The following is a 19,578-nucleotide window of genomic DNA, read 5'->3' on the forward strand; positions in this document are numbered from 1 at the left end:
GTATGAGCAGCTAGGGGTCAAATTAAAAAACAGAACCTCAAGGGTAATAATCTCTGGGTTCTTACCTGAGCCACGAGCGAATTTGGCTAGGATAAATAAAATTAAAGAGTTAAATGCGTGGCTCAAAGATTGGTGTGGGAGAAATGGGTTTTGCTTCTTGGGACACTGGCACCAGTACTGGGACAGGAGGGAGCTGTTCCGTTGGGACGGACTCCACTTGGCCAGTGCTGGGACTAGAGTCCTGGCGAATCATATAACTAGGGCTGTAGAGAGGGCTTTAAACTAATTAGTGGGGGGGAGGTTTCTAGAGAGCAAATAACAGAAATGACAACGGAGAAGGTCATAGACTTAGGTAGCAGTGGGGAAATTAAAAAACAGAACGTGTCAGGAAGGGACAGAAGGTATGGAGTAAAGGGTAAAGTAGTAAAAGGGGAAAAAACAGGAACTATGTCACAAAACATATTTGAAAGTTCTTTATCTGAATGCACGTAGCATTCATAACAAAATGAATGCGTTAACGGCACAAATAACTACATATGGGTATGATCTTGTGGCCATTACAGAAACATGGCTGCAGGGTGACCATGACTGGGAATTAAACATACCAGGTTATTTAACAATCAGGAAGGACAGGCAGGAGGGGAGGTGGGGTGGCTATGTTAATAAAGGAAGGAATCACTATAATACAGAGAAATGATATTGGGTCAAAGGAGCAGGATAGTGAAACAGTTTGGGTAGAGATGAGGAATAATAAGGGGAAAAAAAACACTAGTGGGCGTAGACTATAGGCCTCCGAACAGTTGCAACTCTGTTGGACGGAGTATTAATCAGGAAACAGTTGAGGCTTGTAATAAGGGAACAGCTATAATTATGGGGGATTTTAACTATCATATTAACTGGACAAATCAAACTGGGCAGAGCAGCCTTGAGGATGAGTTCATTGAGTGTATTAGGGATGGGTTTCTTGAGCAGTATGTAACTGAACCAACCAGGGGGCAAGCAACCTTAGATTTGGTCCTGTGTAATGAGACAGGATTAATTAAAAATGTCCTAGTAAAGGATCCCCTTGGAATGAGTGACCATAACATGGTTGAATTCCAAATTCAAGTAGAGGGTGAGAAGTTGGATCTCAAACAAGCGTGCTGAGCTTGAATAAAGGAGACTATGAAGGTATGAGAGCGGAATTGAGTAGAGTGGATTGGGAAAATAGATTAAAGGGTAAGACGGTACATGATCAGTGGTGTACATTTAAGGAGTTATTTTACAACTTCCAAAAAAAATATATTCCACTGAGGAAAAAAGGGTGTAAAAGAAAAGAATAGCCATCCGTGGCTAAGTAAAGTAATTAAGGATAGTATCCGACTAAAAACAAGGGCATATAAGGTAGCCAAATCTAGTGGGAAGATAGAAGATTGGGAAGTCTTTAAAAGACAGCAAAAAATAACTCAAAGATTGATTAAGAAAGGGAAGATAGATTATGAAAGTAAATTAGCAAAAAATATAAAAACGGATAGCAAAAGTTTCTATAGTTATATAAAAAGAAAAAGGGTGGCTAAAGTAAATGTTGGTCCCTTAGAGGATGAGACTGGGAAATTAATGGTGGGAAACATGGAGATGGCAATAACGCTGAACAAATATTTTGTATCAGCCTTTACGGTAGAGGGCACTAAGAATATCCCAACACTGGACAAACAGGGGGCTCTAGGGGGAGAGGAGCTAAATACGATTAAAATCACTAAGGAAGTGGTACTTGGTAAAATAATGGGACTTAAGCCGGATAAATCCCCTGGACCTGATGGCTTACATCCTAGGGTCTTGAGGGAAGTGGCGGTAGGGATTGTGGATGCATTGGTAATAATTTTCCAAAACTCCCTGGACTCAGTAAAGGTCCCGGCAGATTGGTAAACTGCTAATGTAACACCCTTATTTAAAAAGGGTAGTAGGCAGAAGGCTGGAAACTATAGACCTGTTAGCCTAACATCTGTGGTTGGTAAAATGTTAGAGTCCATTATTAAGGAGACAGTAACGGGACATTTGGATAAACATAATTTAATAGGACAAACTCAGCATGGTTTCATGAAGGGGAAGTCATGTTTGACAAATTTGCTTGAGTTCTTTGAGGAAGTAACATACAGGGTGGATAAAGGAGAACCAGTGGACGTAGTGTATTTAGACTTCCAAAAGGCATTTGACAAGGTGCCACACAAAAGATTTATTGCTCAAGATAAAAAATCACGGGATTGGGGGTAATATTCTGGCGTGGGTGGAGAATTGGCTATCTAACAGAAAGCAGAGAGTTGGGATAAATGGTTCATTCTCAGACTGGCAATCAGTAACTAGTGGTGTTCCGCAGGGGTCAGTGCTGGATCCCCAACTCTTTACAATCTATATTAACGATTTGGAGGAGGGGACCGAGTGTAACATATCAAAGTTTGCAGATGATACAAAGATGGGAGGGAAAGTAGTGAGTGAGGAGGACATAAAAAACCTGCAAAGTGACATAGACAGGCTAAGTAAGTGGGCAGGGATTTGGCAGATGGAATACAATACTGGAAAGTGTGAGGCTATGCACTTTGGCAGGAAAAATCGTAGAGCAAGTTATTATCTTAATGGCAAGAAACTGGAAAGTACTGAAGTACAAGGGGATCTGGGGGTCCTGGTGCACGAAACTCAAAAAGTTAGTATGCAGGTGCAGCAAGTGATCAAGAAGGCCAATGGAATGTTGGCTTTTATTGCTAGGGGGATAGAATATAAATACAGGAAGGTATTGCTGCAGTTATACAAGGTATTGGTGAGACCGCACCTGGAATACTGCATACAGTTTTGGTGTCCATACTTAAGAAAAGACATACAGGAAACTTTGTGCTATCCGGCACCCATGGGACCGAGCTACTACCGTTTTTTAAAAAGCTCCGGATAGACCAGCGTCAATGTTATCAGATAGGAGCTTTTCATCGCAGTATCTGACCACAAACACTCTTGCTCAGCAACAGCTTGTAAACACTCGGCCCAGTAGCTTGGAAGCGTATCTGAAGCTGTTGCTAAGCGACAAAGACGCTTTCCAGAGCCTGCCTGTGAAAAGAATGCTAGGAGAGAAAAAAAACACCTAACCAAAACGGCTGCTGATTTCTGCCGTTAGATCAAAGTTGCCGGACATTCAACTTCCGGATAGCACAAAGTTTCCTGTACTTGCTCTCGAGTCAGTACAAAGAGGGTTCACTCGGTTAATCCCGGGAATGAGGGAGTGGTCATATGAGGAGAGGTTGAGTAGATTGGGACTCTACTCATTGGAGTTCAGAAGAATGAGAGGCGATCTTCTTGAAACATAAAAGATTGTGAAGGGGCTTGATCGGGTGGATGCGGTGAGGATGTTCCCAATGATGGGTGAAACTAGAACTAGGGGGCATAGTCTTAAAATAAGGGCTGCTCTTTCAAAACTGAGATGAGGAGAAACTTCTTCACTCAGAGGGTGGTAAGTTTGTGGAATTTGCTGCCCCAGAAAGCTGTGGAAGCTACATCATTAAATAAATTTAAAACAGAAATAGATAGTTTCCTAGAAGTAAAGGGAATTAAGGGTTATGGGGAGCGGGCAGGAAATTGGACATGAGTCTAGGTTCGGAATGGTCATGGCCCTGTCGGTAGTGGAGCGGGCCCAGGGGCCGTGTAGCCTGGTTCTGTTCCTACTTCTTGTGTTCTAATTCTATGTTAGATTTCAGGAGATGGTTTTATTCCTGTTCCTGGCTGGGGTGGAGATCGCCTTTACAGAAGGTAAGTACTGTAGAAAATATAGGGACAGAGTGGTGATCTGGAAGAGTTTCGATCGCCGAGATGGGTCGGAGAGGAATTTCCCAGATTTTTTTCTCCCAAATTGGCCATTGGGTTTTTTATCTTTTTTTGCCTCTCCTGGGAGATCACATGGGTTCGGGTGGGATAGAGAGTGATAGAAGATTTGAGGTTAGGATCAGATCAGCCATGATCTTATTGAATGGTGGAGCAGGCTCGAGGGGCCGATTGGCCTACTCCTGCTCCTATTTCTTATGTTCTTATGCACACTGCCTGACCTCCTGAGTGTTTCCAGCATTTACTGTTTTTATTAAAAAGGGGCACGTTCGAGTTTGAGTTTGTTTTATTTGAAACGTGTCAGCACTGTGCTCCTCACAGTTCAGTGCACTCGTTATAAAAGCCATGCAGGTGGGAAACCTGTGTTTCTGGGCAGTGAGAAAAGAAGACTCGCTTTTATAACACCTTATCACCTCTCTCCGACATATCTTAAGTGTGTCACACTCAATTAATTATTTAGGTGTATTGACTCAAATACAACTGTACACTGCAGATACATACTTGCTGTACACACACTAACATAGACAGATGCACAGACACACACCTGTCAATCACCAGCACCAGTATCCGCGGGCAGGAGAATCAGTCTGCGAACTCAGTGCCCTAGAAAGTCCACCCTGTGATTCCTCACGAGCAAGGAGTGTGAGCTTCAGCACTCATTACTCACATTACCCTACTCTCTTCACTTTTGTTTGTTTTAGAATTATTATTCATACTACATTTTCCACCCAAGCCCTCCATCTCCCCACCCCCGGCCACCATTTACTAATTTAAAGTCCTTGTAAAGATTATAAAGATCTCTTATCGCAGTGTAAATGTTAATCAATACTTCCAGGAGTGACTACCCAGCTGTCGAGTCCTGCGGGATTTCCTGTCACAGCTTCCGTGACAACTTTCAACCATGTTGGAGTACAGTTCAGGGAGGCAACTCTCTGTACATCCAGCACAACACCCCTGGGTTAGGCAGGAAGGTTCGCACTGATCACATCTTGGAAAGTACGTGCATGTGGACATCGGGCGAAGGCTGGCTAGGGCTCGACTGTGACTTCCACACCATAGTCGAATAACCTTCTAACACTGACTGTCTAGGTTCACACAGGAAGATTTGCCATGTGGATGAGACACCAGCTGCCGCCTGAACCTGGCTCCGCTTCATATCCACACGCTCACATTCCAGCAGGGATCACAGGGTAGTTGTACAATGGATGGCAATCATGGCTGATTTACCCCCGGTGTTGGGGTACTGAGGCCTGTTTAAGGACATCTACCACCCCCAGCTGTGACCCGCTAACTCGGCACAGACCAGCAGTCGAACCTGGGACCCTCCCAGTCTGTGAGGTTTAATACCATGCTGGATGGTGCATTTGCCACAGAGCCACGGAGTCTGTACTACCATGTGACAGTGCAGTGCTAGTTTACAGCACAAACAATAATAGCCTCTATGACACTGGACAGATATTGAGGCTTGCAACCCCGGCGTGAGCATAGTCCCACGCGGCCTGTTTGCTGCTGAGTTACTCATACAGTCTAGCTGTGATGTGCTGGTTGTCACATGGATAGGTTTTCTGGTGCTGTTCTCCTATCGCCATGGCTTAGATCATGCGGAGAGGGTCGGGTTGATGCATGCCAGCGTTGCCACGGTTACATGCTTGCTGTGCCTTGACTATAAATACATCGGAACAGACATTGTTCAATTTTTCAAAGCTCTGCATCAGCAACGAGAAGCCTGCTGACAGATTTTGGAGAATTTTAAATAAATCAAACCATTTTTCCATAAAGGAACATATCTGACTTCATGCAGGTACTTAAAGAGCACAGAGTGCCGGCAACAAATCTGGAGCAGTGTATATTGGTGCTGCAGCGCATTGTGCAGTAGGAAGCGTTGGAATCCGCTCTACATCCCCCATTCCCCCATCTGTCCAGCTCTCAGTGGTGTGGTGGAAAACGGGGAAAGGCACCAAGAGGGGCGGGGGACCACAGGGAAACTCGCATTGAGTCAACCCTGATTAAAAACAATAACTTATTATATAGCGCCTTAACGTAATAAAACATCCCAAGGTGCTTCACAGGAGTGTTATCAAAAAAACAAAATCTGACACTGAGCCATATAAGGAGATGTTAGGGCAGATGACCAAAAGCTTGGTTGAAGGGGTAGGTTTTAAGGAGTGTCTTAAAGGAGGAAAGAGAATTGGAGAGGCGGAGAGATTTAGGGAGGGAATTTCAGAGCTTAGGACCTAGGCAGCTGAAGGCACGACCGCCAATGGTGGCACAATTAAAATTGGGGATGTTCAAAAGGCCAGAATACGCGGGGGGGGGGGGTGGGGTGATTCTAGAACTGGAGGAGATTATAGAGATAAGGAGGGGCGAGGCCATGGAGGGATTTGAAAACAAGGATGAGAGATTTAAAATTGAGGCGTTGCTTAACTGGGAGCCAATGTAGGTCAGCAAGCACAGGGGAGATAAGTAAGTGGGACCTGGAGCGAGTTAGCACATGGACGGCAGAGTTTTGGATGACCTCCAGTTTATGGAGGGTAGAACTAGGGAAGCCAGCCACGAGTGCATTGGAATAGTCAAGTCTATAGGTGATCAAGGCATGGATGAGGGTTTTGTTGGCAGATAAGTTGAGGTAAGGGCGGATACAGGCGATATTACAAAGGTGGAAATGGGTGGTCTTAGTAATAGAACAGATACGAGGTAGGAAGCTCAATTCGTGATCAAATATGACACCAAGGTTGCGAACAGACTTGGTCAGCCTTAGACAGTTGCCAGGGAGAGAGATTGAATCAGTTGAAAGGGGACGGAGCTTGTGGCGTGAACCGAAGACTATGGCTTCGGTCTTCCCGATATTTCTACTCATCCAGTGCTGGATGTCGGACAAGCAGTCTGATAGTATAGAGACGGTGCTCTGGGACATGTCGAGCAGTGCAACTGTCTATCGGTCAGTCTGTCTGTCTGTCCACTCGGCTCAGCTGGGGAGATCAGAGAGAGCGCAATGAATTTCAAAATGTCTCACATGGTCTGGTGACGATGTAATTCGGAGTGATGCCATTTGAGCTGGCGATGTCACTGAGACTGGGATGATGGTGTCACTAAGGCTGGCAATGATGTCATGGGGTGATGATGTCACGTCCAACGTCTCTATATATCTGAAACCTATAAACAAATATTACGAAAGTCACAATTCTGTGGCTTAAAAAGTTCTGCATGAAGACGGGTGCAGGTTGCTGGTCGAATGGAGCCTGGTTTCCAGGAGCCAAGGTGCAGTGTTTTGGTGCCAACTGTTCTGGAAATTTATGCTCCTTAAAACACAGGCGGTCTCCTGATGCAGGGTGGAGCCTGAACTTACGTGGTCACTGCAGAGTTAGGAGGCACTTTTAACCCCCCCACCCCCTGCCCCCACAAATTACTTTCACTGCTACTGGTACAGTACTTTTCCTATAACTGGTGGAGGGACACTGACTGGAACCCTATTGGCAGGCATCAGCTCCCAATCTCTTGTGGTAAAACTTGTCATACTGATTTACCTGTACCTGCAGGTAGCAGGAGTCATTAGTGGAGCTTCAGCTTTTGATGTGTGTCAGTTTATACCCAGTAAATGCTCCTAACAGCTGCTATGGGAGTAATTTAATCCCATGGGATGTGCTGACAATGGATAGCTGGCTATTAATGCATCATTCAGTGCACATTGTTCAATCAACCATGGATCAGTGGTAGCACTCTCGCCTCTGAGGCAGAAGATCGTGGTTCAAGTCACGCTATAGAGATTAGAGCACAAAATCTAGGCTGACCCTCCAGCGCAGGATTGAGAGATTACTGCACAGTCGGAGGTACCATCTTTTGGATGAGACATTAAGCCGAGGCCCCGTCTGCCCTTTCACGTGGACGTAGAAGATCCCAGGGCATGATCTCAAAGAAGAGCAGGGGAGTTCTCTCCAGTGTACTGGGCAATATTTATCCCTCAACCAACATCTGGTCATTGTCACATTGATGTTTGTGGGATCTAGCTGTGTGCAAATTTGTAGCCACGTTTCCTACAGTACAACAGTGACTAACGCTTCAAAAGTTCTTCATTGGCTGTAAAGTGCTTTGGGACGCCCTGAGATCGTGAAAGGTGCTATATAAATGCAATTTCTTTCTTTTTTCTTTTCAAGAGAGTCTGTCGAACCAGTGCTCACTTCTGTCCCCTGCCCCTTGCCCTCCCCTCCCTTACACTCTCCATCCCTCCTGTAGGTGATGACACGTTGGTATACTTCTGGTCAGCAAGTGCCTGCCACCATCTGGTATCTTGCCAAGGTGCCCATACCTTACATGTGCGCTTAGTCAGCAGATATTATCAAGCAAAACACTTGTTCCTGGGAGGGAGCTGCAATTTAACTGAGGGATTAAATTATGGAGATGAATGTTTCATGATGATGAAGTCCCTGATTAGATTCCAGCCTGTAACTCACTCCTGGGTATCTGTTACTCTATTTTTAACCTCCCCCAACCCGACAATTCGATTCTAGCCTGTACCTCACTCCCAGGTATCTATTACTCTATGTAAACTCCCCAAACCCCTCAATTAGATTACAGCCTATAACTCCCCTCCGAGTATCTGTTTATTCTATATATAATGCTCCCAAACTGCTTGCTATGATTTGTGTATGTGCAACTGTGTTTCTTTGCTCCTCGGTGCACCCAGTCTGGTGTCTGTGCCTTCCCTGTGCTTGCTGTTGATATTTGGTATTTTGTGTTTATTACAGCGCGAACACTGCCGGCAGCCGGGACGGACTGGACAATGAAACGGGGACTGAATCGATCCTGAGCATCAGGCGGGAGCGGGACCGACATCGGCGAAGGAACAGAGAGCGAGAGGCACATGACGATGGTAAGTTAAACCCAACGGTTCAACCAGACACACTGGAGCAATAGAAACTTTACAGCAGGTAATGGTCTCCAGAGGATCGTCCTGGAATTAGGGACAGAGAAAGGCTGTCCTTGTCTGTGAGCCCTTGGTGCTGTGCTGACGGTGCAGCTTGTGCCCCTGATGATGAAGTCGTGTGATGTTTAGTGTAGAAATGAGATGTGGCACTGGTGCAGTCACTGTAGTAAAGGGCAGTTGCTCGTTGATGGATGGTGATGTCTTGTGACCTGACGGTATTTTAGCGTTGCAGAATTTGTCTGTCAGGAAGCTGCGCTCTCTCTCGGTGGATCGTGTCTGTGGCGTTCTCTCTCTCACTTGAATTAGGCTTGTAGAAAACTCTGGGAAATTGCAATCTGCTTTCCAATCAGACAGCTGCAGCTCAATGCGCCATTCAACCTTGTGAAAGGACAGTGCTGGGAGGTGGGATGGAGGTTCACACGTTGAGAGCACACAGATCAGCGATCCCTGTACTCACCCAGGACAGAGATCCAACTGGGGACCTTCCTGTCCTGTCCAGCTCATTATTACATTGGGTCGGCACTTGCTCACTGAGCCAGAGTAAGAGCCCGGAATTCTCGCATCATCGATACAGCAGTAAATTCATCTCGTTCCCGACGTCCCGAGGATGACTCATTGGAGAAAGTGCTGCAGCCACCGCCAACCTGTCACTTTCACTCGGTGCTGTTTGAGAAGCTCAGTTGCCACACCATAACCTGAGAGAGCTCGGAGCCCTGAATGAATTCGTGTTTTTTCTAGTCTGGTTAAAAGTAATTAATCGTGGCTGTGTGAGAATCCTGACAGCACTAATCAGTGAACAGAGAGCGAGAGAGAGAGAGAGCTGTCAACAACTGCAGCAGCCTGTTAGCTGTGTTATTACTGCTTGCGATGTTTACTTAGTGTATTCTCAGCCTGACACCCAGTGTACCTGATGGAAGACATGTGCTATTTACTTACTGTATTAACTCCTTGAAGACTGCCATTAGACATATTTCCCTATATAATCACAGAAATTTCAGCCTAGATGGAGGCTGGTGCCAGTGCTAGCTAGTCTATAATATTTAGCTGTTTAGTTATAAGTCTTGTGTCTAGCACACATCTGCCGTTTCACACCTCCAAAGCATCACGTATCCAAAGGCCATAACATTGTGATTGGTTCGAATAGCCACATAATGATTGACTGAACCTGAATGAGTTAATAGTATTAGATAGTATCTGTTAGTAACAAATGACTAGCAAATACGCAGCAATCCAATCTTTTTCTCTGAGCTCACATCCATATATACCAGTGAATGCTACACAACTGGCCCAACAAACTGCTGTAATAAGCTCTTCATACTGGTTTTCACTATCATTGTTCCTCTCTCAGGTCAGTTAGAAACTGTAACTGTCTAAGCTCACATGTGGAACTTGGGCACTTGGGTGAGGTACCCAAAAACTCTCAGCCTGTGGAACGGCACCTCAGAAACAGGTGAGCCCCTCGGGGTATTTCCCTGGTGTGTGACCCCCTTCGCTCTAGTTAGAAGATGTAAAAACAAGCAAAGTAAAAGATGGTGCATGACAGGACAGCAAGTAGAAGCTCGGACTAACACTGTTGCTGTAAAGCACCAGTTTCTGGTGTGATGCATTTTTCCAACACCCATGGGTGTCGCCTGTTCTTGGGGATGCAGAGGCCAGTGATTGAACACACAGAAAGGGTAAGTTACCCCACCAGGCCACCCACACTCACCCTAGCCCCCAAACGGTGTAGCCTCGAGGGCCACTGCTAATGCTAACTCCTGGAAGAGAGAAAACAAGAATTCAAATCTGCAGCTAGTTTCAGGCAAAATTCTGTAACTTTCCTCCCGAATCCGCAAGGCGATCGAGCACCTCCCAGGAGTTAGTGGTTACCCATTCATTACCTGATGAAATGATCGAAGCCCTGCTGACAAGCGGCATTGTACTTGGGGCTTCCTGCTCTAAACAATTCAGCCCTGATTGGGTGTTGCTTTTACCCACCAACCCATCGAGGGAGCTTTTAGTTGATGTTTGCCTGAGTTGGTAAAGAAAGACTTGTATTTATATAGCGCCTTTCGCAACCTCAGGACGTCCCATAGCGCTTTACAGCCAATGGAAGCACTTTTGAAGTGTAGTCACTGTTGTAATGTAAGAAATGCGGCAGCCATTTTGCGCACAGCAAGATCCCACAAACAGCAATGTGATGATGACCAGATATTCTGTTTTAGTGATGTTGGTTGATGGATTAATATTGGCCAGGACACCAGGGAGAACTCCCCTGCTCTTCTTCGAAATAGTGCCGTGGGATCTTTTACGTCCACCTAAGAGGACAGATAGGGCTTTGGTTTAACGTCTCATCCGAAAGATGACACCTCCGACTGTGCAGCACTCCCTCAGTGCTGCACTGGGAGTGTCAGCCTGGATTATGGGGCTCAAGTCTCTGATGTGAGACTTGGGCCCACGGCCATCTGACTCAGAGGCAAGAGTGCTACCCACTGAGCCATGGCTTACTTTGTACGCTATCTATGGCTTTAATATCCTATATATTGTGGGGTTCCAAAACTGTACAAATTCTCTGACTGTGGCCTGAGCAATGCTTTGTACAAATTTATCATTTCTTCTTTACTCTTATACACTCTGCCCCATTTTTAAAACCCATTTATAATATCTGCACTCTCACTTTCCAGGGTTCTGTATTTAAACCCCAGGTCTCTCTCTTCGTCCACTGTTCTTCACTGTCTCTCCTTTGAGTGTTTCCTTCCTTGTTTTTCCTCCCAAAATGCACTTTTCTGCATTAAATTGTATCCTCCTCCTGCCTGCCCAGTCCAATAAACGACCTTTATCCTGGCTTCTTTTACAGTCCTTGCTGTTGGCCAATCGTGCTACTTTTGTCACCAAACTTCGAAGTAATTCATTGTAGATGAGCTTTGAGAGTTTATTGAGATGCAGGATTGCATCTTGACAGGTTTGGTAACCGACGCTAGACTCTTAAATCACTTGGCTAGATACTAGAATTATACCAGAATTGAGAGGTGACCTCAGTTTGATGTCTCATCTGACAGTTCAGCACTCCCTCAGTACTGCACTAGAGTATCTGCTTAGATTTTGCACTCGAGCCTCTAGAGTGAGACTTGATCCTTCTGACTCAGGCGAGAGTGCTATCACTGATCCATGGCTGACATCCCCTTCATCACTAAGAGTGTAATACACAAACAAGGAGTGGAGTCCTTCCCTCTCCAGAAGCTGGTAAAGAAATGTTTCTGGTGTAGTATGCGGGTACACACCACTGGTGTACACCAGATACACGCTCGATAAATATAACCAGAGACCCTCGAATTTTGTGGCATCTCCAGCCCAGTTTCTGTAGCATAAGATTTTAGATTGTGTGGCAAGTCTGTCCAGGGTTTGGAAACACAGGATGAAACTGGGGATCACACTGGACGATGTGTTACACGAGGGGGAGGATCACATGGGACGGTGTTGCATAAGGAGGAGGGGATCACATGGGATGGTGCGTTACACAAGGGGGAGGGGATCACGTAGACTTGTCTCCATTCTTGTGATTACTTTTATTGAGCTGTTTATTAGTGGCTGGGAGGGATGTGGCTTTGAGTCTGAACCTTGATTGCTGATCATTAAATCTCATTGCTGATAACTCTGATAAACTAGATTCAGTCAGTTTGAGACGTAGAGCCTTACAACACAGCAGGAGGCCATTCACCCCATTAGGTCTGTGCCAGTTCTCTGAAAGAGCTACTTTTCAATCTGGAGTGAGGAGGAGTCATTTATTTACACTGCTAACCATTACTGCTAAGGTGGCATTTTGAAATGGTGTAGGCGTTTACCGAATGCAGCTTTTGTGAGGGAATCTACACACAGTATCTGACCTGCTCCCACTCACTGGCTGTTTAACAGGATAGAACATCAGACCAAAGGAAGAATAACAGTAGCTTGCATCAGTAAAGGGCTGCAGCCAAGTGGGGTACACCCCACTCTCCCCACCCCTACCCATGTACGCTCTCCCCCGCCTGGCGTCTCCGCTCCGCGCTCCCCCGCCTGGCGTCTCCGCTCCGCGCTCCCCCGCCTGGCGTCTCCGCTCCGCGCTCCCCCGCCTGGCGTCTCCGCTCCGCGCTCCCCCGCCTGGCGTCTCCGCTCCGCGCTCCCCCGCCTGGCGTCTCCGCTCCGCGCTCCCCCGCCTGGCGTCTCCGCTCCGCGCTCCCCCGCCTGGCGTCTCCGCTCCGCGCTCCCCCGCCTGGCGTCTCCGCTCCGCGCTCCCCCGCCTGGCGTCTCCGCTCCGCGCTCCCCCGCCTGGCGTCTCCGCTCCGCGCTCCCCCGCCTGGCGTCTCCGCTCCGCGCTCCCCCGCCTGGCGTCTCCGCTCCGCGCTCCCCCGCCTGGCGTCTCCGCTCCGCGCTCCCCCGCCTGGCGTCTCCGCTCCGCGCTCCCCCGCCTGGCGTCTCCGCTCCGCGCTCCCCCGCCTGGCGTCTCCGCTCCGCGCTCCCCCGCCTGGCGTCTGCGCTCCGCGCTCCCCCGCCTGGCGTCTCCGCTCCGCGCTCCCCCGCCTGGCGTCTCCGCTCCGCGCTCCCCCGCCTGGCGTCTGCGCTCCGCGCTCCCCCGCCTGGCGTCTCCGCTCCGCGCTCCCCCGCCTGGCGTCTCCGCTCCGCGCTCCCCCGCCTGGCGTCTCCGCTCCGCGCTCCCCCCGCCTGGCGTCTCCGCTCCGCGCTCCCCCCGCCTGGCGTCTCCGCTCCGCGCTCCCCCGCCTGGCGTCTCCGCTCCGCGCTCCCCCCGCCTGGCGTCTCCGCTCCGCGCTCCCCCGCCTGGCGTCTCCGCTCCGCGCTCCCCCGCCTGGCGTCTCCGCTCCGCGCTCCCCCGCCTGGCGTCTCCGCTCCGCGCTCCCCCGCCTGGCGTCTGCGCTCCGCGCTCCCCCGCCTGGCGTCTGCGCTCCGCGCTCCCCCGCCTGGCGTCTGCGCTCCGCGCTCCCCCGCCTGGCGTCTGCGCTCCGCGCTCCCCCGCCTGGCGTCTCCGCTCCGCGCTCCCCCGCCTGGCGTCTCCGCTCCGCGCTCCCCCGCCTGGCGTCTCCGCTCCGCGCTCCCCCGCCTGGCGTCTCCGCTCCGCGCTCCCCCGCCTGGCGTCTCCGCTCCGCGCTCCCCCGCCTGGCGTCTCCGCTCCGCGCTCCCCCGCCTGGCGTCTCCGCTCCGCGCTCCCCCGCCTGGCGTCTCCGCTCCGCGCTCCCCCGCCTGGCGTCTCCGCTCCGCGCTCCCCCGCCTGGCGTCTCCGCTCCGCGCTCCCCCGCCTGGCGTCTCCGCTCCGCGCTCCCCCGCCTGGCGTCTCCGCTCCGCGCTCCCCCGCCTGGCGTCTCCGCTCCGCGCTCCCCCGCCTGGCGTCTCCGCTCCGCGCTCCCCCGCCTGGCGTCTCCGCTCCGCGCTCCCCCGCCTGGCGTCTCCGCTCCGCGCTCCCCCGCCTGGCGTCTCCGCTCCGCGCTCCCCCGCCTGGCGTCTCCGCTCCGCGCTCCCCCGCCTGGCGTCTCCGCTCCGCGCTCCCCCGCCTGGCGTCTCCGCTCCGCGCTCCCCCGCCTGGCGTCTCCGCTCCGCGCTCCCCCGCCTGGCGTCTCCGCTCCGCGCTCCCCCGCCTGGCGTCTCCGCTCCGCGCTCCCCCGCCTGGCGTCTCCGCTCCGCGCTCCCCCGCCTGGCGTCTCCGCTCCGCGCTCCCCCGCCTGGCGTCTCCGCTCCGCGCTCCCCCGCCTGGCGTCTCCGCTCCGCGCTCCCCCGCCTGGCGTCTCCGCTCCGCGCTCCCCCGCCTGGCGTCTCCGCTCCGCGCTCCCCCGCCTGGCGTCTCCGCTCCGCGCTCCCCCGCCTGGCGTCTCCGCTCCGCGCTCCCCCGCCTGGCGTCTCCGCTCCGCGCTCCCCCGCCTGGCGTCTCCGCTCCGCGCTCCCCCGCCTGGCGTCTCCGCTCCGCGCTCCCCCGCCTGGCGTCTCCGCTCCGCGCTCCCCCGCCTGGCGTCTCCGCTCCGCGCTCCCCCGCCTGGCGTCTCCGCTCCGCGCTCCCCCGCCTGGCGTCTCCGCTCCGCGCTCCCCCGCCTGGCGTCTCCGCTCCGCGCTCCCCCGCCTGGCGTCTCCGCTCCGCGCTCCCCCGCCTGGCGTCTCCGCTCCGCGCTCCCCCGCCTGGCGTCTCCGCTCCGCGCTCCCCCGCCTGGCGTCTCCGCTCCGCGCTCCCCCGCCTGGCGACTCCGCTCCGCGCTCCCCCGCCTGGCGTCTCCGCTCCGCGCTCCCCCGCCTGGCGTCTCCGCTCCGCGCTCCCCCGCCTGGCGTCTGCGCTCCGCGCTCCCCCGCCTGGCGTCTGCGCTCCGCGCTCCCCCGCCTGGCGTCTCCGCTCCGCGCTCCCCCGCCTGGCGTCTCCGCTCCGCGCTCCCCCGCCTGGCGTCTCCGCTCCGCGCTCCCCCGCCTGGCGTCTCCGCTCCGCGCTCCCCCGCCTGGCGTCTCCGCTCCGCGCTCCCCCGCCTGCCAGTCTACAGTCCCTTGCTCTGTGCCTTTGACAGCCTCTGGATCCAAATGTTCGCGGATTCTGAGAGCTGGGGGAGCATGGTGCTAGGCGGTGGTGCAATCCAACTCTCACACCTCCTTACTACCAATATAAAAATACCTTCAGAGACGGCTGTAAGTGTGCTGGCATCTCCCTTTGCACCGTTGAGGTTTATCTGGCAGCGTAGATGAACAGATGGTGGCTGTCAAACCCATCCTGTTACACTCCCAGCACATGCTGTGCGCAGCTCACAAACACAGTGTAATGATCCAGAGCCCAGGGTCCTTGTCCAAACACAGTGTAATGATCCAGAGCCCAGGGTCCTTGTCCAAACACAGTGTAATGATCCAGAGCCCAGGGTCCTTGTCCAAACACAGGATAATGATCCAGAGCCCAGGGTCCCTGTCCAAACACAGTGTAATGATCCAGAGCCCAGGGTCCCCGTCCAAACACAGTGTAATGATCCAGAGCCCAGGGTCCTTGTCCAAACACAGTGTAATGATCCAGAGCCCAGGGTCCCTGTCCAAACACAGTGTAATGATCCAGAGCCCAGGGTCCCTGTCCAAACACAGTGTAATGATCCAGAGCCCAGGGTCCTTGTCCAAACACAGTGTAATGATCCAGAGCCCAGGGTCCCCGTCCAAACACAGTGTAATGATCCAGAGCCCAGGGTCCCTGTCCAAACACAGTGTAATGATCCAGAGCCCAGGGTCCCTGTCCAAACACAGTGTAATGATCCAGAGCCCAGGGTCCCTGTCCAAACACAGTGTAATGATCCAGAGCCCAGGGTCCCTGTCCAAACACAGTGTAATGATCCAGAGCCCAGGGTCCTTGTCCAAACACAGTGTAATGATCCAGAGCCCAGGGTTCTTGTCCAAACACAGTGTAATGATCCAGAGCCCAGGGTCCCTGTCCAAACACAGTGTAATGATCCAGAGCCCAGGGTCCCTGTCCAAACACAGTGTAATGATCCAGAGCCCAGGGTCCCCGTCCAAACACAGTGTAATGATCCAGAGCCCAGGGTCCCTGTCCAAACACAGGATAATGATCCAGAGCCCAGGGTTCTTGTCCAAACACAGTGTAATGATCCAGAGCCCAGGGTCCCTGTCCAAACACAGTGTAATGATCCAGAGCCCAGGGTCCCTGTCCAAACACAGTGTAATGATCCAGAGCCCAGGGTCCTTGTCCAAACACAGTGTAATGATCCAGAGCCCAGGGTCCCTGTCCAAACACAGTGTAATGATCCAGAGCCCAGGGTCCTTGTCCAAACACAGTGTAATGATCCAGAGCCCAGGGTCCCTGTCCAAACACAGTGTAATGATCCAGAGCCCAGGGTCCTTGTCCAAACACAGTGTAATGATCCAGAGCCCAGGGTCCTTGTCCAAACACAGTGTAATGATCCAGAGCCCAGGGTTCTTGTCCAAACACAGTGTAATGGTCCAGAGCCCAGGGTCCCTGTCCAAACACAGTGTAATGATCCAGAGCCCAGGGTCCCTGTCCAAACACAGTGTAATGATCCAGAGCCCAGGGTCCCTGTCCAAACACAGTGTAATGATCCAGAGCCCAGGGTCCCTGTCCAAACACAGTGTAATGATCCAGAGCCCAGGGTCCCTGTCCAAACACAGTGTAATGGTCCAGAGCCCAGGGTCCCTGTCCAAACACAGTGTAATGGTCCAGAGCCCAGGGTCCCTGTCCAAACACAGTGTAATGATCCAGAGCCCAGGGTCCCTGTCCAAACACAGTGTAATGATCCAGAGCCCAGGGTCCCTGTCCAAACACAGTGTAATGATCCAGAGCCCAGGGTCCCTGTCCAAACACAGTGTAATGGTCCAGAGCCCAGGGTCCTTGTCCAAACACAGTGTAATGATCCAGAGCCCAGGGTCCCTGTCCAAACACAGTGTAATGATCCAGAGCCCAGGGTCCCTGTCCAAACACAGTGTAATGATCCAGAGCCCAGGGTCCTTGTCCAAACACAGTGTAATGATCCAGAGCCCAGGGTCCTTGTCCAAACACAGTGTAATGATCCAGAGCCCAGGGTCCTTGTCCAAACACAGTGTAATGATCCAGAGCCCAGGGTCCCTGTCCAAACACAGTGTAATGATCCAGAGCCCAGGGTCCCTGTCCAAACACAGTGTAATGATCCAGAGCCCAGGGTCCCTGTCCAAACACAGGATAATGATCCAGAGCCCAGGGTCCCTGTCCAAACACAGTGTAATGATCCAGAGCCCAGGGTCCTTGTCCAAACACAGTGTAATGATCCAGAGCCCAGGGTCCCTGTCCAAACACAGTGTAATGATCCAGAGCCCAGGGTCCCTGTCCAAACACAGTGTAATGATCCAGAGCCCAGGGTCCCTGTCCAAACACAGTGTAATGATCCAGAGCCCAGGGTCCCTGTCCAAACACAGTGTAATGATCCAGAGCCCAGGGTCCCTGTCCAAACACAGTGTAATGATCCAGAGCCCAGGGTCCCTGTCCAAACACAGGATAATGATCCAGAGCCCAGGGTCCCTGTCCAAACACAGTGTAATGATCCAGAGCCCAGGGTCCTTGTCCAAACACAGTGTAATGATCCAGAGCCCAGGGTTCTTGTCCAAACACAGTGTAATGATCCAGAGCCCAGGGTCCTTGTCCAAACACAGTGTAATGATCCAGAGCCCAGGGTCCCTGTCCAAACACAGTGTAATGATCCAGAGCCCAGGGTCCCTGTCCAAACACAGTGTAATGATCCAGAGCCCAGGGTCCCTGTCCAAACACAGGATAATGATCCAGAGCCCAGGGTCCCCGTCCAAACACAGTGTAATGATCCAGAGCCCAGGGTCCCTGTCCAAACACAGTGTAATGGTCCAGAGCCCAGGGTCCTTGTCCAAACACAGTGTAATGATCCAGAGCCCAGGGTCCCTGTCCAAATACAATGTAATGATCCAGAGCCCAGGGTCCCCGTCCAAACAAAGTTTGGATCGTAACTCAGAAACAAATTAAAGGTGATGTATACAGTCAACAGCTGGCACTGGGTTACAGAACTATAGTTTAACCCCCCAGTTGCAGGCTGCAGTTTAACCCCCCCAGTTGCAGGCTGCAGTTTAACCCCCCAGTTGCAGGCTGCAGTTTAACCCCCCCAGTTGCAGGCTGCAGTTTAACCCCCCCAGTTGCAGGCTGCAGTTTAACCCCCCAGTTGCAGGCTGCAGTTTAACCCCCCCAGTTGCAGGCTGCAGTTTAACCCCCCCAGTTGCAGGCTGCAGTTTAACCCCCCAGTTGCAGGCTGCAGTTTAACCCCCCCAGTTGCAGGCTGCAGTTTAACCCCCCAGTTGCAGGCTGCAGTTTAACCCCCCCAGTTGCAGGCTGCAGTTTAACCCCCCCAGTTGCAGGCTGCAGTTTAACCCCCCAGTTGCAGGCTGCAGTTTAACCCCCTGTCACAGGGCTGACAAAACACTTGTGACTCACCTGTCGAAGGTGCAGATACTGACCATACATTGCTTATCCACCTGTGAAGTTGCTTCCTTCTTGTACCTCTCAGTGTTGTACTATGGTCAAACAGTACTCCTCTGGACTTTCCTTTATCATTCCCCTTTCCGCCTAAGCTCCCAATATCTGGTCCTACACACCCCTCTTCCTCCCTGCATCGGCACTGTGTTGAAATGAAGCTTTGTTGCTCCATCTCCTACTTAACATATTCTGTGCCAGGATCTCAAAACTGTGGAGCTTCTCCACTCCCTCTGTCTTCCCTTCCTCCAACATTTCGCGGGATTTTAACACCCAAGCTTGGCATCACGAAGTCATTACTTCCTGATTGATTGTTGTCTCCTCTGCCTTTTTAAACCCTGGTGGTGTTCTGTACTCTGGGTCATGGTTTCTCAAAGAAGACAAAATAATTGGTGACATTCCAAAAATGAAAAAGCAACATTTCCATATTGGCTTATCACATCTCTTAGAAACATCACTCAAACATCACACAGATTATCTTTGAAGTGCAGTCACTGTTGTTATGTAGGCAGACTCCCCTTCCTGTTCGAGTAAATGAAGATTCTTGGAATGGAACAGAAGCGTATTGTGGAGCGGGAAGTACTGAACAGCAAGTTTCTTTATTAAAAAGTGTGCCGGTGGGATTGGCTGTGTAGGAAAAACAGACCCGAGGAGCCTCATCACTGAGCAGAGAGGAGCACCTGCCAGGTTGGACTGAACCTGCGACGAGGCCCTTGTGTGGGATTGAAGAAAGCACAAAGAGCAACTGTATTCATACTGACTTCAAACTGAAACACCCAGGGAAAATTAATGTAGAGTAATGCTTGAAAGCAGCATTGTGTGTGCGTGTTTGAGAGGTGCGTGG

At 51.5% G+C, this 19,578-nt stretch overlaps 1 protein-coding gene across 4 annotated transcripts in view; it reads left to right on the top strand.

The window, feature by feature from the left end:
- LOC147100674 (segment polarity protein dishevelled homolog DVL-1-like) overlaps positions 1 to 19,578 on the top strand; it is a 139,314-nt gene that overhangs the window by 50,990 nt on the left and 68,746 nt on the right. For all 4 annotated transcript variants that reach the window (XM_085967179.1, XM_085967177.1, XM_085967176.1 and 1 more), the window contains one exon: positions 8,583 to 8,707. In XM_085967179.1, the coding sequence (XP_085823305.1) occupies positions 8,583 to 8,707 (125 nt within the window). The remainder of the gene's footprint in view (positions 1 to 8,582; positions 8,708 to 19,578) is intronic.

The sequence above is a fragment of the Somniosus microcephalus genome, chromosome 25 (genome assembly GCF_052327205.1).
Source record: "Somniosus microcephalus isolate GS21.2 chromosome 25, FLI_Smic_1.0, whole genome shotgun sequence".
In the NCBI taxonomy this organism is placed as follows: Eukaryota; Metazoa; Chordata; class Chondrichthyes; order Squaliformes; family Somniosidae; genus Somniosus; species Somniosus microcephalus.